Source organism: Brienomyrus brachyistius, unplaced genomic scaffold (genome assembly GCF_023856365.1).
Source record: "Brienomyrus brachyistius isolate T26 unplaced genomic scaffold, BBRACH_0.4 scaffold96, whole genome shotgun sequence".
NCBI lineage: Eukaryota > Metazoa > Chordata > Actinopteri > Osteoglossiformes > Mormyridae > Brienomyrus > Brienomyrus brachyistius.
Window position 1 is genome coordinate 345232 of NW_026042371.1, and position 26314 is coordinate 371545.

Here is a 26314-nt window from a genome sequence, read left to right on the forward strand (position 1 = left end):
ATGTGCAAATGGACGCCCCCCGTTGTCCGTCTCTGTCCTGACTTGGTCCTGGACGCCGTCCCCTCCGCTGGACGCTTTTTCCCTGGGGCGACCTCCTTCTGCTTGGCATGCTTCACATTGCTCCTGGTGGCCGGGACCGTCCTGGGAGAGTGTCCCCTGGGGGGTCAAGGGGGAACGGGCCATGAGACTCTGCCGGGGCTGGCGGGGGGTACAAACTGCTCCTGGACGCTAGAGCGCCACACCCGCAGCTACAACCACCTGGAGGGTGACGTGCGGCTGCGAAGACTCTATTCCGCCAACAAGTTCTTCCTGTGCATCGACAAGACGGGCAAGGTGGATGGGACTCGACGCAAAAACTACGCCGACAGTAAGTTGCCGGGACTGCCGATCCTGGCGTGGCTGGCGGGATGGGGGGGGGGGGGGGGGGGGGCGGTGGTTGATTAGACGGGCAGGGTTTAAAGATGTTTCCTCTTATCTGGACCTTGGCATTTTATTGGCGTTGACTATGCCAACCCATCGCACGTTCTGCCGGCATGCTCCACGAGGAAACCGTCGGCGGCTGGGCAGAACACCCCATGGGGGAATGAAACACTGCTTCTAACCACAGGGCTGAGCAAAGACATCCCACGCCAGTTTGGGGGACAAGGCTTCGGTTTCACGGGGATTAACTTGTCAAGACCGAACGGAACGTCTTTCAAGTGATGTAGCATCCGCTCATTTCAGTTCATATTTCATACTTATTCTGTTTAAAATACAGATGCTCATGACTGTATTTTATGCTGTCCTGGAGAACTTTCCAGTTTGGGAAATTTGCTTATGAAAATCTAACTGAAAGTCTCAAACTCTAATGGACGAGGTTTAAAAACCAGACTGTGCAAACTCATTTATCACCTGCAGCCGGAGACTTTTTGAGTTTGCCGATGCCCGTACGTTTACAGCCGGCTGATAAATCAGCCCAGAAATGCCTTCACTAATACGGCTGCACACCTCCCTGAGGGCAATGTCCTTACCATCTGGTGCTGTTCTTGACCCTGTACCGCAGTAGAAATATTAAACTGGGAATAAGCTCAGCTTAGGGTCTGGCACGTACTTTTGCTTTACATGTTACCGGGCTGTTCCTATCGCTCTTAGATGACTGCTGGACTGCAGAGTGATACGCCAACACTCATTACTTGGTTATTATTTTTCATTTTCAGCATGGCGCATGTCTTTCGGCTGGGTAGCCACTCGCTGTCATTTAGATGACAGGATTCTCTCAGCTGGGTGACGTGCACGCACGCGGCCGGCGTTACGGAGCAAACTCTGACCCCTGAGTCACGGTTCTCCAGCAGGATGCTGTCAGCGGTGTCATTGTTCCTATTTCTAGACAAAGGACATGACGCTGTTGACAACTTGAGTGGAAAAAAAAAAAAAACTTAACGCACACACGGGGTCATCTTATCCTAAACGAACCAGTGCGAATGAATTTGGGAATCAGGTGGGACTCTAACGTGTTTTTTTTTTACGTGCGGGACGGTGCTGTAATGTGCTAAACTTTGGTAATTTAGATAATTTCGTGTCTCAGACTGTTGTGGCCACACATGTGTACATGCAGTGCAGCTGCTAGCTCTTCATTTACTGCAGTGGAAATATAGACATCATGCACAGTGTTGCAAAAGATGCTTATCGGCCTTATAAGGTACGCATCCGGGGTTCGGGGCTGAGCTCTTTGGTCACAATGGTTTACCCCCCCTTTGTATTTGTGTGTCAAATTTTGTGTCCAATTTGAGATCTATCCAATTGCAAAGTTAATTGCAATGTATTTTCTTTTAGAGTTGCCCTCTTCCATTAATATTGATACTGTCATTGCATAATAGATTTGACAGCAAGGTTAACAAGTGGTAAATTTTTAATGCCGAGTCACTAACAGATAGACAGCAGTGCCAGGCCACAGGAGGTCTGAAGAAGTAACACATTCGCATTTTATCATCCTTTTCCTTCAGTGTAGGGCTCGGTTGGTTCGTGAAATGCGTTGCTGCACGATGCCGTCAGAGCCACGCTGTGATGATTCCGCATATTGGGCTAGCCGGAGACCTGGGTCATGGCGTGTGAGCGGGTGCGTGTGGGAACGACAGTGGGGCGGCATTCAAACATTCGCAGAGTCCTCGCTTACTCCTTCCTTCTCACGCACACTCAAATACACGCACAGTCACACACCCCATACACACTCACCCACCCTCATATACCCCAAAGCTGGACATTTGCCTGCTTGGACCTGGTGGCTGAAGTCACCCCTCCTGTGCTGTTCCTGTCCCTTCTCTTGCCCCTACCCCTGCCCCTGCACACTGCCCTAACCCTGCCCACTTTTTCCAGCCCGCACTTCCAACTTCCAACCCCTTCAGGTGTAAAAACAGTAAAAATTAGTCAACGGGCCCTTGCTAATTGAAAATATTGTATCAATCCCAGCGGGTCGATGTCTGGAGGCGCTGAGAGAAGAGCCAGCGCATGGCGGGGCCCATGGCCGGGATGAGTGGGAGGGGTAACGGGGAAGGTGAGCTCAGTGCAAAGGACATGGAGACGGTAACCCAAATATACAGTAAAACAGGCTTTCTCAAATTTCCTAAAGGCCGGTGTGGAGAATCAGCGGCCATATTGGATAGTACAGAGGAAATTAAAAGATGTCAGTGTCACAGAGCTAATCGATGATACCAGAGTGGCAGCACTGATTTCGCCCATGAAATCGTACCACGGAACGACGTTAGGTTCTGTCCGGCACGGCACCTCCCCCCAGCTCCTTACCACGCTCCGTTACTAGGCCGGGCAGAAGCGGCAGGTCATGCATAGTTGATGATGGGTATGTGTGTGTGTGTGTGTGTGTGTGTGTGTGTGTGTGTGTGTGTGTGTGTGTGTGTGCCATGCAGCTCGAGCGCTTTGTGACACAACACTCTTACTCGGCGTGAGATACTGCTGTGTGATCTTTTAGTCTTGTCTGGTTGATTGTATCATGTGTAACACGGAATTGTTCAAATGTAACGTTTTTGGGGCCGTTCTAGCAGAAGTAGATGAATGGAAAATGACTTCCTAAGTTGTTAATATTAAATGTAAAACCTGCAATGCATCATAAAATGAGACATGCATCCTTTATTTAGTGAATCATTTTATCCAATTGACATAGTTGCCCCTGGAGCAATTGGGAGTTAGGGGCCTCGCTCAGAGGCCCGATAGTAAAATAATTGTCAAACCCAGGGATTTGAACCGGTGACCTTCCGATCAGGAGAGCAGAGTCCTAACCTGGAAATCCACGCACCACCCCTGCGACATCATATCCTCTCTGGGGTCACAGGTCGTGCTCCCTTAATTACACGCTGTCTTCAGGCCCACCACCCTGGGAGGGGTCACGCCACCTTATTACAGGGTAATGAAACTGCCACTGGGAAAATAACAACATAATGATTTGTGCCGCGCCCCCCCCTCCCCTCACCTTGGCCAGACTGAGTCCGACTCAAAATCCATCTATAATGATTACACTCGGAAAAGGTTGTTTTCCATCTGATTTTTCCTGGGGTGTCGTGAAATATTACAGGCAGAGCTGTCCAGTACACGCGCCTTTTACATCTCACTTTGAAAAGGACACACTGTTGAATTTATGGGTGTGTGTGTGTGTGGCTCCACACATCAAAAGCCTCACTGGCACCCAGGCACTGACACGACATGCAACCTGCGGAAATAAGGTCATGCGAGCAGTACGATCGGAGAAGTCATTTGCATTAAAATATTGCCACCCAGCCGGATGCCAGAGCACTTTTTCCCCCCTGCTTAATTTGTCCAGTATTTATGGCTGCTTGTGTCATGTTTACCGAGTTTTGCTTGCCTGCGCTGGATGTATGAGTTTTGTTCGGTGATTTCATATGCTTGTTTAGCTTGGATGACACCCATGGGAAGAAAATGGTCCACCGCTTTGGAATATGCAAGGAAAATAAAACAGTTGTATATTTATTTATTGAAAAGGGCAACCATCTCTCTGGAAAATCAGCAGGGAAGGTCAGCACACAGAGTAAATAGATAGCTCAACAGCTACCTTTCCAGTGCTTCTCACAGGTGCACTGTTGCTCAAACATGTTTAAAGCAGTGAAGTTGATAGTAGCGGCAAGCACAGAAAACGGGCCTCGTGGCTGAGATCGTTATGGTTCACGATCCCTGCTCAGTTGTTCCACATTTTCTAAGTCTCTCCATTTTTCTGTTCTGACGGATGCAGGTGTAAATCTGTACTCCAAGTTTCTAGGAGCATAAATAACTTTGGCTGCTTTGCAAACGTCATCTGTCTACTGTACTGTGCAAAAGTCTGATGCAGTCAAAGAAAATGTTTAAACCTATTTTTCTAGGTTGTAAGTATATATTTGCATAGGGAAAAAACAACGTAATATTATAATATTGGCAAATTAACAGTAGCCCAATAAAAATTAACGCAACTTTCTTCTGTTCTCCAAAAAGTTATTGAGTAAAGTTATCTTCTTGGATGTCTAGATGAACACCGCTTCAGTTCCCAAACCTCTCCTCAGGGGATTAATTGACTGATCGATTAATTAATTAAATGACTCATTGAGGTATTGATTAGCTAAACATGGTATGCTGGTGGTCCAGTCAAAAAATATATGTGTACTGGGTGGTAAGTGCAAATACTGGGGTGACTTTAGGCAAAGTTTTGAAATGGCTAAGGTGACACATCTTGACAGACGTAGTATAACAGTTCTACACCAACATGATGACCATTTAAAAATCATTTTCTTTAACTGCCTAAGACTTTTGCGCAGTACTGTAGATGCTGCAGTTCAATCTTGTAGCCCTAAGGACCATAAAGATCTTAAAACTCGCAGTTAGAACTCTGAGCAAACGTTTGGACCGAAGAGCTAATGCCAGCAGCATGGAGCATAAGATGAAGAAAATGATTGGCTGAAGGATAGACAGGTAGGAACCGGCACTGATGCAACAGGCTTAGCCACATGGCTTGGGCCTGGAACGGCATGAGAACAGGAGGCCTGGACTGTTTCCTGCGGCTCATTAGGTCTTATGTAAGGTTTAGTGATAGAAGCCCCAAGCAAAGGGGTCTTCGTCAGGCAATCGTGCCAGCGGGGGGAGGAAATCCCACGAATGCTGTCTTTTAAATCCTTCCGAACAGGGGGACACAGCTCCGGACCTAATGGAAAACAATGAAAATTGATCCCTTGCCAGCTGTTCCCTGGCATTGAGTTGTAGAAAAAAAATAAAGTAAAATGCACACACACACACCCTGGGAATTCTGGGATTCGGCAGGGCAGGGGAAGTGTGCCAGCAAGATTCTAATTAGTCTAACCTCCCTGGCCTTTAGCACCAGAGTTTGATATCATGAATGGCAAGAAGTGTAGCAATTAGTGGTTAACAGCTAGAGTCTGGTCCCAAGCCTTTCTTTGCCCCCTTTATTCTTATTTACGGGGTTCAGCAGTAGGTTTACTGAGTCTGACTTTGTCTCCAAGAGCCCATTCCCCGTTTTTGTCCCGTGCGTCTGAGTTCCAAAGAGGGACGTGTCTAGCGGCTCGCTACACAAGCTCCGTAATGAGGCCTCCTTTCAAAAGCGTGGTAAACGATACTGAACCCATTCACGTTCGTGCCGGGGAGGCCGATCACAAGGCCACAAAAGGAGCTTTTGACAAAAACGGAATCAGTTCTAGGGGGCCTTAAAGGCCATGCCGACAACGTCAGGCTAAATGTATCGATTCATAATCTATTATTTAGTTGCCGCTACCTGCATGGTGCACAGTTGTACATAAAAGCGACAAATGCATGAATTATAAGTTATTAGGCGATACTAAGGTGAAAGACATTCTCTCTTGGCATCAGTGATTTCCTCACACCAGGACCTTTTTTGCATGTTAAGGTGAGATTTTTATCTACTTGCCCTAATAAGAAGACTTTAGTTGTTACTGCTGCTTTTTTGCCGAGACCATTAGTTTGCGTGAGGGAGGTAAAACAAGTAATAATTAGATCAGCTGGGGGAACATGAGTTAGTCATGCAGGGCGGTAAGCTTGGGCCCAACTGCCAAAGGAAATACTATCATCGGAGCCTTACTGCTGTGCCTCAAACAGCCTAGCAGGGCAGAAAAAGCCAGACATACACTCACTGATTACACAACGTTTGCAGTAGCCAGACCCTTGGCTGTATGCTAGATTTGAAATGGTTCTGTACTGACCAGTTCAATGAATCATTTTATCTTCCCAGTCAAATAAAAGCAGACAGCATGACTTGGGACATATCCTACAAGGGGAAAAGAAAACTATATAAAGTATACCTACGAATGCAATCAGTGTTTGGTTTCCCAGACTAAAGGATTCCCTAATGCTGTACAGTGATTTCTAATCGCAGTTACTCCTTAAAGTAGCGTAGAGTTTGGTAGCTGCATTGAATAAAGTCAACAGCAAAATAAAAATAGTACTAACATGCGTGAATGACTGGCGAGCTGAATAATGAGCAGAGTGGCAGCCCCAGGAATGCCGACGCACCCACAGGTGATTACCCACCCAACAGAGCATCAGATATGACTCCGCTGGGTCATAAAAGGAAGCAATAAACCCAGTGCATGATGCGCACAAAGTCTGACACGGGCAAATCTAGGTCTTCCCACCCTTTGCTGTTAACTGGGTTCATATAAAATTATCCCCAGGCTTAAAGCCAAGGAAAGCTGCTTGTATGGACCAGTTGATATATAAATATGAAGGTGAAGAAATGCAGGAATATCGCCATGGCGTCCATTTAGCCAGATGAGTCCGTGTTATGCAAACGGACGCTAATGTGCGTCCGAGGGGGCTGTTGTCTGCCATGTGTGCGCGTACTCTCCGAGGAGCCAATCATGGCTTTATCATCAAGGTCACTGTCACGTTTCGGGATTCACCCGATTGTTGTCTTACTCCTAAACAACAATCATTTAAATCCTTGTTGGTAATCCAGTGCATGTTCCCATGGCAACAATCCCAAATTTTTATAGGTCTATGTCTCATGTGCACGGTGATAGAGATTACAGGCTACTGCTGATAAGTATCCTGATACCTGACTACACCATGACCTCAGATCACTGATGTTGCAGAAGTTCTGCTTTGTTATGAGATTTCAGCCTTTCCTCACATGGAAATAATGAGTTAAATGATGGTGCTTTCTGAAGTCTCCTACTACCGTAGTTTTTTGGTGATATCAACAGGCTAGATAAAGGGCCGTAGATTTGGTTTTGGATGGTATGGACATGTCCTTACCAATGTTGTGGGAGTACTGTGGACGTTTGGGGGGGGAGTGATTTGGTCAAGGCTGTTGAAACCAAACCTTGGCCAAACATGGTGAGGAGCTTTATCTACAAAGTATCTGTGACAGCTCTGCTCAGCCCGTTCAGACACACTTGTGGGAACCGTCTCATGGGTCCGATTCTCTGTGCATTCATGTTACGTGAACTGTTCAGGATGAAAGCTGCGTGTCGCTGTGCGTTTGTACTGTTCATGCCGGTGCCCTCGCGGGAGGAAGGGCTGCATTGTGAACTGAAAAAGTTGCGTGTGTCCATAGCCTGATGTCTAATTTGAAGCAGACCTCACCTTCCAGCAAACTCCAAATGCCCCTGCAAGCAGCTCTGTACCCACCTCTCTAATTAGGGCAGAGTGAGTGGTCAGAGGCATAGGACTGGGGGCTGTATGGGGGAGAGGGGATTGTACCACCAAGAAGTGCATGGGGGGGGAGAGGGGATTGTACCAACAAGAAGAACATGGGGGGGAGAGGAGATTGTACCAGCAGGAAGTGCATAGGGGGTGGGGGTGATTGTACCAATAGGCAGTACATGAAGATGGGGGTGATTGTACTAACAGGAAGTGCATGGGGGGTGGGGGTGATTGTACCAACAGGAAGTGCATGGGGGGTGGGGGTGATTGTTCCAACGGAAAGTGCATGGGGGAGGGGGGTCATGTTGGCTGCACGTGAAATTGTAGACTTCCGAATTTGGATGCGCACATTTGCGTCAGGGAGGACTCCGGGGAAATACTGTAAAGGCAGTGCCTGTCAGGTCCCTGTGACGGTGCGTAACGAGGCGTCCCAGAATCCAACACCCAGCACCCAGAAGAGGGACAGGCACCTGAGGACACGGGGTCAGTGACTGGGGCCTCCTGACAGAGACGCCATTTGGATAATTGTACATAACGACAAAGGGGGTGTGGGGAGTGCCAGCTGCCCCCCTCGTGTCCAGTGGATTGTGTCAGGGTCAGAACCTCACGCCAGTGGACCGAGTGACAAGCCTGACAGCCACTTGATTTGCCTGGCCAGCCGCCCATCACCTTCCTGTCTGCCAGTCTGATTTCAATAATGGAAATGACACGTTCACATCATGGCTCCGCGTCACGCCGCCCGGCTGCAGCCTTAACCAGCCTCTAAGTGCTTGCATAACATTTCCATTTCCCATTTGATTTCCATAGGATTCTTTTTTTATTACTCGCTGGCTTCAGCGTGAGGGCCACACTGAAAAACAGCCGCACGGCTTGACAATACGAGAGGAAACTCAACATTGAAGACATGAAACACAGGGGCCCAGCTTGCTTTTGACATGTGACAAAGAGCTCAGTTAGCCTTTCAGTCCATAACCTGACAGAATTTGGTTGAATTCAGATTTATCTAATTTCGTTGCAATTAAGGTTGTACGATTTGTCCTCCAAGCAACAAAGGATGAAGGCACACGCGGTTGGAGTCCCCTCAGCCTGTTTTGGTTTTCTGTGGTTCTGTTTCCACTCAGGGTTGCGTCTGGATGGCAAACCAGCCGCAGATGCGACTCGGAGCAATTTAGCGGCACTCGGGAATGGTCTCAGACTGTAATGCCTGTCTTTTGATAGCAGTAAAGTGCAGGAAATGGAGGAGGGGGGGGGGTGGACTCAAAGAGCGCCCCATGGATCCGCTCGTAACTGTCTGTGAGCCCTTTGATGGCGCGCGCTTATGACGGATGTGATGCCCACTCTGGAGGCTCTCCCTCACCATGATTAAAGTGAGGACCCCCCTGGGCACAACTACCACACAGGCGTGGACAGACTCCCGACCGAAGAGGCACTTCATTAACTCATGGGCGTCGGCATCATTAAATCTGAGGGGGATGTGTCCCCCTCACATTACATAATTAATCGTTTGGGCCCCCCCACATTTAAAATAAAATATTAGTTTTATGCCAGTGTGTCCACCCCACATTCAAAAAAACCTTGTCGACCACAGGGTCAAGGCATTAGTTAATAGCTAATATCACCTTATTTATAGTCATACAGCTTATATATTAACATACAATATTTACAACATTGTCACAATGTTAATGTGACAGCAATTTCAGTTAATGTGACGAATGATGCCGTCTACATAATTGCCTGTGAATTTTCCTACAGAACGCTAACTTATAATGCCCAATCTGAAATCTGTTACTCTAGAATAACTTCTGTCACGCTATGCGCCACTCCTATTAAATTAAACGAACAATCATACGTTTTCTGTTAACAAGCTACATATCTGAATCGTTTTAGCCCCTGACGTTGATAAAAAATATTTTAATATGATTTTTATATGAAAAGACAGAAGCCCGCTGAAGACGTTATGATAAAAGTTGCATACATGGTGGACATGTTTTAACATATTATGAGAACGGTTTAGTCGAACGTGGCCACAATTTAAGGAAAATGAGGGAACGAATTAATAAAACATTTAATTAAAACAAGCAAAGAGATTAATAAAACGCAATATTAGGGAACAAATAAGTAGAACGTGCCCACGATATTAATAATTTTATCGTTATGTCACAAATGGCTCCCCTCATATACCTTGGTGGTATATAAGGGAATCGTCAGGCATTGTCAGACATTGTGGGACAGCATTCTCAGGTAACGGCTGTCTGGAGTGAGGATGGAGCAAAATTACACCAAAATTCATTCTCAAATGTAACACCTGGGCCGGCTTTTTAAATATTTAAGTGTCAAACCACCATCTGGAAGCTTCTGCATTGTTTAGAACAACTTTATATTAATGTCAGATCATGCTGGTTTACATACAGACATTATCTTTGGCCTTTGAACTGAAAATGATTTTAAAAACTCATTTTAGTGTTTTCGTCTACTGTTAAAGAGAACGTGAACTAAACGGAGAGAAAACTGTTTAAAATTATGTTCCAGCGTCACCACTGCTAAAAAGATTCAGATTTTTCTCAACAGTTAAAACTGAAATATTCCACATAAATAACGTTCAATGGTGCGCTTGATGTTTTCTCGCATGAATTCCAGCCCCTTCATCACCTCCAGATCAATGGAGCCTCTGTTTCAAAGTGCATGTTTGACAATAAATTTATCGCAACAGCCACCTCCAGCCAATCAGGCATTTACTGTGAACCATTCATTTTCAGTTGATAATTTTGCAAGAACACTTAAATAACTCCTCCAATGTCAGTCACACATGTGTGTAACTGAATATCAATAAATTTAAAGAAGCAATGAAATATTGCAGGCACATCTTTTGAAATGGAAGAATCTTCATAGTGACAATCAGCTTGTGTCCTGAGGATTTGTTCATGTAGACATTTATTTTTGCTCTAAATTCTGTCTAATCTTTAACTGATGTATCAAACAGACAAATCCAAATTAATATATTTAAGAAGAATTATTAGGAGAAAGTTAGAAACTTCAGAAATCAGCTGGCGCCCCCTAGCTAGTGGGCATTTATAGCTATTCAAAAGTTAACGGGTAAATTTAATTAAGATACGCTGTATTTTTCTGTTGAGTTTGTGTTCTGATGGTAATGTAACTACAGTCTGACTGAAGTAGGTTATATGACTTGTCTAGTGTTCCATTGCCACATTGAATTATGATGAATCAGCTATTGGATGAAGGAATTGGGGTCAGATTGTAAAATGAGTCGTTGCACTTGACCAGCATTATTCCTTGGTTTTGTGGAATGTCTTATAAAACGCTGCCATGTTTTTACAGCCCAGAATTTATATTACATTGGTAGTTTCAGGGAAAACAATGCTAAATTTTGCCACTAACAAGTTAGCTAGCTACGACAAGAACTCTAAGTTGTGTTGCTGAGATAAAAGATGTGTTTGTCACAGCTGTTTGTAGTTGACTTGTCTGCAGAGGACTGTGTCATTTTTCACGGTTTTTGCTCTTTTGTCCTCTCTCACGGTGCGTAAATCAGCTGCACTGATCTCGCATTCATTACTCTGGCTCCACTACCTTCCATGCACGTTGATTGTGGAAACTGACTCTTATCTGAGCATGGTGGTTGGTTATGAAAGACTTCTGCGGAAGTTTGCCTCATTTGGAGATGGTCAGGCCAGCATAGGGGCCTGAAGTAAACTGAACACTTAGGAAAGAGGATAGGAGAGGACGGGGAAGGCCATCCACCCGAAGACCTCTCTCCACGCTCCTCCGAACAGAAAGGACGGCATTCCCTGGGTCGATTCACCTTCTTACTTTGATTTACAAAGAATGGAAATGACGACCCACATTTAGGGTTTAAGTAGAAAGTCGAGGGGCAGGAACACAAGTTGACTGGTCATTACCACCACAGGAAATGTAGGCTTTAATGACACATTTCCTCTTTGAAAGTGGAATATACCATTGACTATAACAGACTGCAGCTTTGGCTTTTCATTTTTAAATTACGGTTGATAATATTAATTCTTTCTGTCTTGTCAGTATGTTTTATGATGTTTAAGGATTCATATGGTATCTTATATAGAGCTAAAATCTATCCATCCATATTAATCGTTATATATTAATCATTACATGGTCACGGGAATTATTGAAAAATATTATTCTAAAATATTCTACAAATATCCTTGCGGTGGGAGAAGTATATTTCACTCATAACTAACTAAATATGTACAGTACACAGCAAACAAAAATGGCACTGTTTATTAAACTAGCAAGCCTTCTGCCATAATAGTAAATATTTGGTAGACTACACAGATATTATGTTGCTTACAAGCTTACGATTAAATATCAAACACTTCCCTTTTACAATCAGTAGACAGTTTATCTAGCAATATTGTTATGCTCCCCGTAATATGAAACCAAACTCAGTATGAAATTTCAGCATGAAGAGTATGTCCAGTATAATATGTTGTACATACACATATATATATGATAAAGATAATTTTTCCTATACTAATGCTAATCATGGAGGCTCCACCCCCTTGCTGTGATGCGTCTTGTTTCTGCTGTGATGTAGAACATGTCGGCGCAGTTTGTTCTCCGGTTGTCAGCATATCGTAATTCAGGGAAACATTTTTCAGTGTGATGGCTTTGTTCTTCGGTAGATATCTACAAAGCACGGGGGAAACATCTGTTTTTCCCTTTATATGATGTAAGATGGAATTGCGTGGGGGGGCTGGCGGAGTCGGCCAGTGATGGATGCATGCGGTGGATCTCTGTGTTTGACCTGCCGCTTTTGCGGAGAAGCTGGAGGCGGGCAGTGAGGGGCTCTGGTGTCCCCTGGTGACCCTTGCTCTGCCGCTTGCCCCTTGTGGTCTTCTCCCAGCCGGTCACACCACAGAGGTAACTAGATACCTGTAATTTGCCTTAATAGCCTACAGAGACCTGGCTAGTTCCCTTTCTCCCCCCACCAAAGCACCCTTTCAGAGCCTTACAAAGGCGGAACAGGACAGAGTCTGTGCCTGGGGGGCACACCGGCTGGCCAGTAGGACCCCCCCCCCCCCAATGTACTCGGTGAGTCGCTCACACCAGCACCTGCTCCTCAGCTGCGGCTGGGATTTCCATCGCATCGAATGTTTACTTCAAAATCACGCTGCATGTGCTGCAACTTTTGGGAATTTTATTTTTAACGAGCGGCATCATCTAGCTAGCATTCTGGATAAAATCTGAATGGGGGGGCAGGGGGACGGAGTGAGATTGTGTCCAGTGGGATAAGGAGTATGATGCTTGTGGTGTGCGATGGCAAAGGGAAGCTTAGTGCGATTTCGCGGGATAGCGTGCTAAAACTACTAAACTTTATTGACTATGAAATTGTTGAAATAGTTTTCGTTTAAAAAGATGGTGTTACGCCAAGCACACATGAGCCGTAAAATATTCTATAAAGCGTGTTCAGATGGCGGGCCAGACTTAGCATGGACAGGGTGCTCGTTCCTTTCCAGTACGGAAAACAAGTTTGAGTCAAAATATGACTCAGTAATCAAGTCTGACCTTATTTCGACCCCTGAGTTGTGTTTAATTCACTTAAAAAAAACATTAAAAATAACACCCCAGGGTGTTTTAATGACTATAATAATGTTGATCTGTATTAAGAGCAATTTGGTAAAGCTCCTCACGAAACTAATATTTGTTTGGTAGTTATTTACTGTTCTTTGTTGATATACATAAAATGATCTTTATGATTTATGAACTGTTTTTACAGTGATTTATGACTGTGCAAATTAGTGTATACTGAAGTGATGTTTAGGGTTTTGTCTTTCGAGGACAGCATGAGAGTTAGAGTGAAAACCTGACATGTTGTTTCTGCACACTGTTAATTTGACCCTGACAGACACGAGCCTGGCTGGATTTCCGCAGCAGAAACGTTACCGGGACACAGCTATTAGCTGAGCTTCCAACGAATGGCAGGCAGCGCGCACAAGATACCTTAGAACCTAGCATCAAAAAAGCTGATAATTGGGCCAGTGGTACAGTAGGCAGTACAAGCCCTGACGTACGGACAACTTGCAACTACAGATGGACTGCCGTAAATCTCCTATCAAATGAAAATACAATCATTCATAATAAGAAACACACGCACTAGTATATGACACTGGTGAAAAAATTGTGTGGCTTCAGTGGTTTGTCTGCTCAAGTACAGTATAGTACCATATGTAGATGCATTTATTATTACTGAATATTATTAATATCATCTACTGTATTGCTATTTTGCAACTTACCGACAAATTTGACTTAAAGACTTAAAGGGAACGCGCTTCAGTCGTTACCTGGAGACTGTCTGTAAGGTTAGTGGAGTGTTTCTCAGAAAAAATGGATCTTGTGATGTTTCTCGAAGGTGATGAGCGATTCTGCAGACCAGATATAGCTGGGCAGTCCATTCCACCACTGAGGTGCTTCTTGTGGAGAACCATGAATTCTACTGTTCTCATGTGGTGGAGGAATCATCAGATGATTCTGATGGTAGAAGGAGAGGCGGAGTGTAGGTGCTGATGGGAGATTTGGTGTGAGTAGGTATCATTCCATGAACATGGTTAAGGTCAGGATCAGGGTCAGGATTAGGGTCAAGGGGATGCACCACCGTGCAGCACTTAGCTCCATTTATATGGGGTTCATGAATAAAGATATGGGATGTGAGAGTATTTCGCCAGTCTGAGTATCAGACCTGCTGCTGTAGTTTGAGCTATCTACCGTAGTTTCACAGCATATGCTGGCAGCCCTGTTCGTAAAGTGTTATTATTTAGTTATAACCTAACTAACAATTATTAATGAAAATGCAGTTGCGGCATAATGCAAGCCTGGAGCCCGTCCCAGGCAGCACAGGGCATGCAGCTGGGGTACATCCCTCATGGGGTGCCGGTATAATGCGAGTATTAAAAATATACATCATCTTGATCTCTCATCTAACTATAGGAATGAAAAATATAATCTTGAATGATGCAACATAGTCTCTAAATTTAATAGAATTTAATAATTTATGTTTGGGTTCTGTGCCTGTATCTGAAAGGTTGTTGGTTCAAATCCCAGCAGAGTAACTGCAATAGTGTTCGTAACCCCAGCTGCACCAGGGACCCTGTCTGACCCTGATCTCTGGAACTCACATATACGTAACATTGGCCAAAAGCATCTGCTGAGTAAGGTAAATATGTGTCAGGGTTTCAGAGCTGATATAAACTCAGTGTGAGTCTTGGAACGGTGAGGACAATGGTGTTGGAAAGAGAGTTTGATATTGAGGGGGGGCACACAACAGAATAATATAAAGCAGGGTTCCCTAATTCTAGTTCTCAGGGGGCAGTTTACAAAAAGGTTAAGGTATGTTTCAGCAGCAAAACATGCAAACTCTGGGAATCCTGATATAAAGGCAAGGGTCTATTTATAGGGAGCCTGAATGAAGACTAATTAAATATTGGCGAGTACACGTCCCCCACCGTCCCCTTCAGTTCCTACGCCCCTGGGTGAGGAGGTGTCTGTCCTCCAAGCGGGGATGCCTTACAGCCCGGAGGGACAAACCAGGACTTTGCTGGAGGATAATCTTATCAGCCCCATCAGCAGGAGAGAGGAGGGGAACAACAGGCGGAATCTGAGTCGGGGGAGATGCCGCATCAACCAGGCTTTTTTTGTATTCTAGCTGTGTCCTCTGCTCCATGAGACCACCCCCCCACCTCGATCTGGGCCACACGTGAGGGAACACATGAGCACATTTGGTACTCAGGCTTTGCGGTGAAGACCGGACAAACTGTGAACTGGGAATCCAGAGTGACTCCCTTGCGAAAGATCACCTTGGGCTCCAGTATATTGTACCAACAGATGGGGTGGGGGGGTCCCCTCTCATCAGATTTGACTGGGATGTAACTTTCTGGGGCGTCTCTGGCAGACGGGCCTGCAGTCCGCGCCTCACACACCTGCAGAACCAGGCTCACAGATGTGACTTCACAGACTCCGTACAGCTATGCGGCCTCCCCTTGAATTTTCTCTTTTTTTACAAAACAAAACAGCTGGTTTGCTTAAAATAATAACTTTAATTACAATGAGGAATAGCCCTTTCTGTGTCGGGATGACAGCAGTAAATTAGACTCGAGTGCCTATTTTACTGGTGAGTACCCATCAAAGCAGTAACGGCTGGGCGGTCCGGTCTTACGTCATAAAGGAAAGGGTGCGACGTGGCCAGACCTACCCCGGGCACCACCTTTTAACGTCTATCAACGGTAGTCATGCGGGGAAAAGCAACATGTACTTTGAAAATTATGAGCTGGAAACGAAGGCGCCATCACACATACGTTATTTATTCTATTTATTTATTTATTAAAAATGCTTTCCATAGGTTATGCTCTGAAGACTTTTCCAGTCCTGCCAAGTGGAAAGAAAGCATTGAGACAGAGGGAGTCACCCAGAAGGGAATGGCTCTTTTCGGCCCCCAGTGCAGGAAATAATTCCACTGGAATGGATATATCTTGCGGATGCTTGTAAGATTTAAGGTGATGATCCATGGGCAACTTCCTGAGCAATGCTACTGGGCAATATTGCTTGGACAATTTCCCATTGAAATTGCGCAACAAGTTTCTTTTTGAAAAATCTTTGATTGATGCTGGGCAACTTTTCCCATATCCAGATGAGTTGCCCTTTGTCTCACCCGGTTAGCAGTTGCCCGGCAACACTGCTCAAAAAGTTGCCCCATGTATGATCACATTTAAGCTTTTGTGAACTTTTCTCCAAGCCGTTCACCGCTGCCTCACATTAATTAGAGTCTACATCACCAGTGGCCCTGTGGATTGCATGTATATCCCAGCCGAAAGACCTGACCATCAACCACACTGCAATCGCCTGGGCACGGAACATGTATGGCTTGACCCATTATGATATAGCAAATTCGTTCCATCAGACTCCTGTAAAGTAACTCCTGTAAGTGATCCCCACAAGTCCCAACACGGTCGATTTGGGTGCTAATGCTGTATTCTGTTTCCGACAGCCGCTCATTAAAATAGCAACTACAGGCGGTATCACATCCCTGTGACATAATCCCCAAGCTTCCTGTAAGCCCCACATATAGCCAATACATATTATGTCACTGCAGATGGTGAACATCCATGATCAGCCTCTCCAAGTAAACTAGGCATTATTATTCAGTAGTGAAATTGTCGTTATTGGTACAATTTCTGCAGTTTGTTCATGATAAAAGTCACGTCTTGCAGACACGCAACACAGCAAAGCGGTACGAGTTAAACTTACAGCGTTATTCAGTGGTGACGCTAGAGCGGATTACAGTATCCAGTGTGCTGTAATACGAGACCATGGCGTTATCTCGTATCATCTTTCGACCTCCCTGAACAGTGTCGTAATCAGGCTAGCTTATTGCAGTGTCCTTACTATTAAACGTATTTTGCCATCATAACTGAGCTGCTCAAAATGTTTCCTGACAGTCTCCATGTAACCAGGGCAACAATTAAATTGCTTGTGAGAATGACAATGCAAAACCTTTGTCTCTTAGAGATTGGAAATCCGTATTCAGTCATATGGAAATCTTAATAAACTCATTAAACAAGCTTTATTTGCAGGTTCCCCATTCGTAATGTTGTGGCGTCAATAGTGATATTAAAATACGGCACGTTGACCGACAAGATACCTGTTTGATTCCCACATGTTCCTCAAAATCTCCTGAAGCCTGTTCCTGGCTTAAACGCTGACGCAGTAATAATATTCCTACTAGCATGTAGCTTACTTAGGTCATATCTCCTTGGATATTTTAACGATCAAGTTACAGAGTGAACATTAAATCAAATTAGATTATAATCTTTAAGTTTTAAACAATATCTCAAATGTCAAGGATGACATCGACATAATTTTCTGCTCGGTTTCAACTCTTCAATGCAAATTCCGCCTCAAACGTGGTTGCGGGCAAATAGGAATTAACACACCAAACCTGGAGATAAAAAAAAAAATTTTAAATCGCTAAAACATAAAAAATAAAAGGAAATTTCAAGAATTGCGTGTTTTCAGGGCTTTTTAAGAAGAGCAAATACGCAAGAGCGGGAGATTAAGGGGGATTTGGTGTGTTCCTCCTTACGACCCTCTTAAATTTCAGAGGCAAACAAGGTAGGAGTGCCTGATGTGGAGTTAAGCTTTCCTTTCTCTTGCTCCGGCCTTCCCAAGTCCAGACAAAACGGGGGGGGGGGGGGGGGGGTGCTCTTTAGAACTCTAAGAAGCACTAGACACTCATTAAACAGCAACTAAGAAGCCAAATAGGCCTTTCAGTCCTCATCCTCAGCCCAGTCGCGTACGTACATGATAAGAAAGTCAGAGCCGTAGCCAACATAGGAGTTAGCAATAAAGTATCATTTTAATTTTCAAAACAGAATGCAATGGAAAATTGAATATCCTTCATTTATTGTGTATCAAAAAATCCATTGGACAGATGATAGTGAACTTGTTTATGTATAATTGCCATAATTATTCTGCACCCGTTCCCAGCGTGTGTCTGTTATTTGTGAGTGCCAGCGTCACTCGAGGGAAACCAGCCTTCTGCGTCCTCAGTGAACACCCGTGCGCGTAGAAAGGAGCCCGTTCTCATGGCAGTCGTCCAGCATGTTTGAAACAGTTTTGACCGATGCACGCTTTGTCTTTCACGCTGATGCACGCCGCACACACCCACACGCACACACACACACACACCCTTCGCCTGTGTCTGAGTAGGCCGAGGGGGGTCAGATCAGATCAAAGGTGCTGGTCACAGCCATTAGCCTCAGTAGAAAAGACCCAACATGAAAAGCTTGTGTTTTGAATAGGAGGGGTTAGAGCAAAAAAAACAACAGGGCCTCTCCATTTAAAAGGCGAGCAAACTGTGAAATAATTGAAAAGGTATGTCAATCAGGAGCTGCCGCCCAGTGGGGGCACAGCCATTCCCAGCCCTCCCCTTGGTAAAGGACCAGACTCAGGGTGGACGCTGCAGGGGTGTGGCAGAGAAATTAAAAACTAGAGAGAAAAAGGACGAATAGAGTGGGGGGGGGGGTGGGTGGGGGTTAAAAAATCTTAGCTTAGTCTCCCACTCATTTTTTTTTCTCGTCTTAATTGTGATGCAATGGGGGGGGGGGGGGGGGGGGGGAGGTGCACAAGGATGGTCATTAATAAGATCTTGTCTCCTTCTGTTCTGCAATTGTATCTCCGCCTTTCAGGTAAGTAACAAAGCCTGTTGGGAGAGTGGGGGGCAGGGGGGGGGGGGTGATCGGAGGTGACCTAGTCTTCTGACCTCCCCCCATCCTTATTACAACCACCTTCAGGCCTGCAACCCATCGCCACCCCCCCCCCCCCATGCCCTGGCCCCACGGCCTCCCTGTACCACGACCGCGACAATAGAATGCCTGTGAAGCTCCTCTCCCCCCCCCCCCCCGCCTTCCTTTTGCTTTCCTCAAGGTCAGAAAGGCTGAATGATCTGACGATGGGCTCACTTCCAAAAAAGGAGAAAGAAAGAAGTGAAAGAGTAAAAAAAGAAAACAAAAAAGACCAGGCAAAGGACTTGTCCTGTGCTTTTTTTTAAATCCCATAGAAGATGGGAAAATGGTCAGTCCACACTTGACTACACATCTATAGAGTGGGATTTGCGTGTGATAGCTGCCTCACCGTGGCTTAGGCCAAAACAAGGTCAAAGGCTACCGGCGTTTGCCAAGGACAGGATAGGGCAAAATGTATATTCATTATCAATTTCCTTAATCAAAGAGCAGAAGGTAGAAAAACACTACCAACAATTTAGTCGGTCAAAATGTCTGATTAACGATTCTGTTTTAATTTATTAGTCCAGTTGTCTTTTAGTCTTCTCTGGATCTGTATGCAAAAATTCATTGCGTTCAGTGCTGTAAAAATCTTGTAATATAGAAGACAGCCTTTGAAATCATTACTTGACTGATTATTTCAATGACTGTTGCGTGAATAGCAGTGACCTCTTCAATGTTCCGAAATGCAAGAACTTTATCTAAAAACGTTTTGACTAATTACAGGATCATCGGAATGCCTAATAAGGAAAATACCAGTACAACAATTTAAGAAGAATGTGTACCATATAACACTATCATCTCTGGCACAAGTGGGTAATTTTTCGTTTGGCAAAATATTTAATCCTCTCCACATGTCCGAGCAGAATAAAACCCACATGTCTCCCTGTACTTACTGTACGCGAAGCACAGTTTACTGTAAACTTCAAAGCTACATTGCATGACAATTATGGTTAATGACACTTACAGGCCCTGGTGGTTTTTGTTCGACTTGACAGACCCCCCCCCCTCCCCATAAAACCACAACGGACACATGTCTGTTGCGAGATAAGCTTAATTGCTTATTAGTGGTTTGCACGCTCACGGTGCGAACTCCCGGTATTTGTAAACATAGCTAGTGTTGCCATTGGAGCCCTGTGGCCATAGGATAAAGATCAGAAAGTCCACCGTGCAGCTGGAATGTACCTTCATGCCCAATTTCTTACAAATAACGGGGCCCACTTACCAATGCACGTCAAAAGAGAGACGCACTCGGCGAGCTGTATTACCTGCTATCCACGTTCCACTGAAGATGATGATCTAAGCGCTTGGCATCCGAACCATACTGTAGCAGACATACATAGAAGATCCATTGAATGCATTGAACAAAGGAATCAATAAGTAAAAACAATAGGAGATCTGTTTGCTTTTGATTTAAGAACGCCAAACCCAACCAATCACAAACATTAAATGTTTCTCAATACCAAGGACACAAAAATTGTAACTGCATTCTTGGTAAGACTGGTCTTTAACTTGCCTTCCAAGACTGAACTTGAGGCGAAGTTAATCATGGAATTGGTCTTGTTTGGCGAGGATGCAACTGATGTACCCTTGAAATTTAGGGCAGAGGAAGAACGAAATCCAAGGATTTTTACTGTCCTCTGTATTTTTGCTCTTGGTATTGAAACTGGACTTCAGCAATGGAAGATGATGGTACGCAAGAACACAAGTACAGTCAAGTACGCATATTGAAAAACACCCCTTGTCTCCACACAGAGCTTCAATAGCCCTGCTTCTCAATAAAGCAACATGATGACTCTTATGCAACCAGCCTGTAACAATCATCCAGAGAGTGAGTTAGATATTGATCCTAACTTTTTATGAGAGTGGAATGAGGGACTTTGCTTGTTTGGTTTCTGCGCTAGAGTGATATGCAGTATGCAGGTTTTACTTCATTCACAAAATCCATTTCCAAAGTCCAAGGATGCTTTAAAAAATTAGGTTATGCATCGGGTCAGTGTGGAGGGCCAGTGATTAGCGTCCAACCTTACATCTCCAGGGCTGGGAGATAGAATCTATGCTCTGTGTCGTGTGGGTTTTCTGGCAAAGATGTACTGTCAGGATAATTAGCATCTCCAGATTACCCATAGTGTTTGTGCCCTGTGAAGTGCTGGCATTGATTCTCCTGTGTACACAGGAATTGTGCCGTTAACTGTCTAAAACCAACCAACCCTGACCAGGATGAACATTTTGAAGACAGACGAACAGAGAGAATGCACCAGGTAGCATTAAGGCTAATGACCAAAGAGTTTTCCTTAATCTTACCCATAAAAAAAGTAGTTAGTACTTATGTTAATTACAGTTTGTTCAGTAAATGGTCAGCTGTATTGTAATAAAATGTGACTTTTCTTGTGCCAGACAGTTACAATAAGCGAAAGACAGCAACTAAATAAGCAGGGAAAAGATGAAAAAGAGAGGAAGACGGGGAGGAGGGGACACCTTCGGTTTTTCGCCCCCAAACAGATTTCAGCAGCATCCAAGCTCGGAAACGACTTCAGTGCCACCGCAAACAGCTGCGTTTCTTCACCATGCCGGCCGGGCTTTCCGAGTCGGGGGTTCGTGCCCGAGACTGCTGCTTCATTTCCTACTGGCGTCCTGTCCGCGCCTCACTCAGCACCTTGGCGCAGTTGTGGCGCTCCGAGGGAAGCACTCCATTTGAAAGACTTATTTCCATTTTCGGTAAAGCACAAGAAAACTATTTATGAGAAGAGCTGTGACATTCAGGGTGGTACTATTATGGTTATTATTATCTATCCATTAATTCCAACTGTGTATCCAGTACAGGCTTGCCGAATAATAATAATAATAATAATAATAATAATAATAATTTCCCTTCAAACTGAATTTGTTGCTTTCTCAAGGTCCACTTGACTCTACAACCAATGTCCTTCAGAAAACAAGGCTCCACAAGTCATGCCAGATGGCTTTCTGTGGGAGATCTTGCTATGTAAAGCACTTACCTTCACTTTGGAGCTCCAAGGCAATAAATAAGCATATAACTCATCAGAGGAACAATTTTGCCTATTGTCACAATAATGAAGCCGGGCTTTCTGGAATCCGCACATTTGGGACCGGTTCGCAATCAGGGCCTGCAGGAAAGAATGAGGCACGGCAACAACAGCTCCGCTGCCGGCCAAGTGAGCGAGACTGTGCGGAGTTTTCCTTTGCGCTGTGTTCTGCCTCCAGGTAAACAAACCTGCACATCATCAGGAAGGGCTGTCAGGTCTGAAAGATCCCTGGAATAGCGCGACAGTCCATGTTCTGAGTACAGAAACCCCGCTTTTAGGCGCAGGCAAGAAAGACTGCACTTTTTGATGTGGATGTAGTAAAGTGTCTCTATACAAATTTTAAAAAATCTATTTTTTTTATTGTAGAAAAAGTACCTATAATATAAAGCCTGTTCTTTTTTCACAACAGAATAGAAGTATTGTTTGAATGGTGGTGTGAATCTAAAAGCAGAGTTATAGTCCTTCACAAAAAAAAAGTAGCTTTTTAATTTGGGTTTTTAGCTATACCTATATATATATAAATATATATATTAGCTGCATTCTTGTTGCCTGATTTCTGTCGCACCTAAGTGTCCAGACCTTAGTGTCAGTGGTCTCTAAAAGAAAGTCATTTTTTTTCTTTGAAACTTTCTCTCAGGAAATCACAAAGCTGCCTGTTCACGGACTTGTCCAGTGGTTATGATCGGCTGTCGTTTGATGGTGAAACTGTGTTCTTAAGCCCTCGTCCCATTTTTGTTTCAGGTCTCATGGAAATACGATCTGTCAGCGTTGGAGTCGTTGCAATCAAATCCGTCAGCACTGGCCTTTACCTGGCTATGTCAAAAAGAGGCACACTCTTCGGATCGGTAGGTAAACCCCCCCCCAAGCTGCAGGGGCATAGCTGCACCTCCAGCTGTTAATAGTGCATCTGAGATTTGGGTTATTCGTGCTTAAAGAAAAACTGCCTTTACATGCTATGTGTACGTATAGCGTAGTGAACTAAAAGTGAGACCTTGTACAGCATAGAAGGATAGAATATGAGCGGGGAGATGAAATGCAATAACCTTCTTAGTTACCTCCACCCTTATCAAAACCCAAGTTTATCGAATCTAGGAAATATGTATCAACACAGCGATGTGTATATATAATGTGTGAGAGGTGCTTAGCTTTCACCCTTATGAGTATAAAACACTATGTGCAATTAAATAACTGTTGAATTCTAAAGCCTGCATTGTACCGTAAAGTTGCGTGAGAATTCGACAGAGCTGCACCCTTCATCTCTTAGCACTTATAATAAAAAGCCACAATCAGAAGAACGATACGTTCCGTCACGGTGGATAAGGGACATGGGGAAGACGTCGCGTGCTTTCTAGCAGTTGTTGTTCAGAAATGCCTTCCCACCGAATAACAAGCTCGCCCCTGGTCAGGCGTCTGGACGTTTTACAACTCTGAGATCTCTTCCTGGAAATCAGTCTCTAAGCAACGATAAGACTGGTTACAGACTCTCATTTTTAAGCTGTACGGGGGAAAACAGGATAGCTTGATGATGAGTCCGGAATCAGGAAATAACCTGTTACTTTTCCCTTTGAATAATACGTTAATGACGATTGACAGAGTCACGCTATCGCGGTGTTGGCTTTTCATCATCCCACACTGATCCTCAGCCACGTCCATTGGACTGAAGTGTCTAATTTAGGGTTAGGATATGGTCTCTTGCTGCTGTGACATCAGCCTGCGATTCATTCTTCAGTTCTGATAAGACACTCTCCCCTGACAGGGTAAGGTAAACACGATCAACTTTGTTGTCACTGTATTGAGATTGTGGATATATATTTCATAGATTCAATAATCTAAATAGCTAAATAGCTTATTGCATTTCACCCCCCTCCAACATTCACTGGCTTCCAGCGAGATACTATTAGCCCACTGGCAACCACTGCACTAAATAAAAAAGTCTCCCCTTCCATTTTTTTTTTTACATGAGAGTCGCTAAATCAATACGTCAGTTTGCCTGCGATTCCTCCGTCAGTCTTTCCTGCCAAAGCCTTTGCTTTCTTTTCCTCTGGCACCTGTATCTCGCAGCATCAGTCACGCACCTGACTTTAACACCCCCCCCCCCTTCCAGGTGAAATACAGCTCCAACTGCAAGTTCAAGGAGCGGATTGAGGAAAACGGCTACAACACGTATGCTTCCTTGCGCTGGAAACACGGCGGGAGGCAGATGTTCGTCTCGCTAAACGGACGGGGGAAGCCGCGGAGAGGTCACAAGGCGCGAAGGAGACACCCATCCACGCATTTTCTGCCCATGTTGCCTTCATAGCTCAAACTACAGACTCAGCAGCTACTAGCGTTAACTAATACGAGTGTTATTATTATTGTTATTGTCATTATTATGATTGTTACTGTCATTATGATTATTATGATTATTATTATTATTATTATTATTACAAACTTTACCCATATGTGTACATTTGTAGGGGTTTTATATACAAATTTGTTTGTGAGATTTGGGGGCAAAATAAATTATTTTTTTCTTCCACATTAGCTTATGGTCCAAAAGAAGCTGCTAATATTATGTAAATATAGTTCGTCTACTATTGTTATTGACAGTGAAGCTCAGCGACAACGAAAAACCCCTATAATAAAGGGTAAAAATAGATGGTAAATGGATAATTAGTGGAGTGGAGCATTGAAGAACATGAAGGGTATACAGGTTGTTATTAATGTCTTGGTTTTACTTTTCAGGAGACAATGGCTCCTTTTTAAGCGTCCTGTCAATCAGCAGTATAGCACAGGACAGATGATTTGGGTGTGACCCATGACGCATGAAAGCGAACAAGTAACATTCTTTTGGGCCGTTTTATACCAGATTTTCGTGGGATCTTGAAGTTTGCACTAGACTGGTCTACCTGGGGCTTTGGACTGTACCAGTCTGGGTCCCGGGTCACAGACAGTCATGGCGAAGCTTGACTTGGACACATTCATCGAAAGGAAACGGGAGCCTGTCTGTCGACATTCCATAAATGCAATGCAGTGGTGGGATTTTTTTCTTTTTGTGCAAAATCAATGCTCTGCTTTTTTTTTTTCTTTTCTGTGAAAGGTTGGATCAACAGTTTTCTTCTTCCATGGAGACAGACAGGTAACACACGTGCGGGGAGTCTGCTCCACTTTTGAACAGGCCAGAGGTACACGAGTGACCCACGTGTGCCCAGAATAGACATTGTGCACTGTTACCTCTGGACATGAATGTACAGTGGCCTCCCTGTAACCCAACTGCTCTGGATTTGTATTCCACGATAATTCCGCATCAAGGGATCCACCCTGAACCTAGACCTGCCTCTTTGAGACCCTCTGTGCACTTTGCAGATTGGGACACTCGTCACTTGTCCCAACATAGACTTCACTGGTGCTTCTATGTAACGTCTTACACCACATCGCCACTATCAGTAGCTTCTTCTAACCTTTTTCAAACAGCTGCTGCAAATAGAACTTTTAATATACTTCAATCTGTTTTGTACCGTGTCCCATTTCTATATGTCACTGACCATTTCTAACTCTACCTTTCCTCTTCATTTGTCTTGTTCCCTTGGTACGGTGTTGCGGTACAAACACAAGTCACCATCTGCCCTTTGCAATACCTCAAAATTCAAGAGGAAAATCTAGAGGTTCAAACTGAATGGATCCATATACAAGCGAGGTCAGACAAGGGCAGACAGGAAAGTAGCAAGTTCATTGTAGGATGGGACAAACAAACATTCAGGCATTTTATTTGGTTTTGTTTTTAGGCCCCTGCTGAACAAAATCGTCCTGCATTAAATATAGTATTTCTTTATACCGAATCTACTTAGTGGATTTTACTCTCCCTTCAGATATATATTTACATATAGATTTGGGAAAAAGAGGCCAGTAAAAAAAAAATAACTGTATTAGTAACTATGACAAAGACCACCAACACATTAACATTTAATAGGTAACAACATTTTTTATGTATGCAAAAGATGAAAAAAAATGTCTGTAATGTTGGTTGTACATTACAAAAGATCCAAGGGGTACATGTAGACACAATCGCAATACAGACGCTCCCCGGGTTATGATGGTTCGTGTTACGATATTTCAACTTTATTATGTGTATAGTTGTTCAATAAATTACATGAGATATTCAACACTTTATTATACAATTGGATTTCTGTTAATGATTTTGCCCAACTGCCGGCTCATGTAAGTGTTCTAAGCATGTTTAAGCTAGGCTAGGCTAGGCTATGGTGTCTGTTAGCTTAGGTGTACTGTATTAAAATGCATTTTTATGATATTTTCACCTTA

The 26314-nt window shown here is 44.2% G+C and overlaps 1 protein-coding gene across 1 annotated transcript; it reads left to right on the forward strand.

Moving 5' to 3' along the window:
• LOC125727383 (fibroblast growth factor 22-like) lies at nucleotides 1-24314 on the forward strand. The gene is made up of 3 exons (XM_049004052.1): nucleotides 1-367; nucleotides 22757-22860; nucleotides 24120-24314. Exons 1-3 carry the CDS (start codon nucleotides 1-3, stop codon nucleotides 24312-24314), a joined length of 666 nt encoding a protein of 221 aa, XP_048860009.1.
• Nucleotides 24315-26314: the final 2000 nt, after the last annotated feature.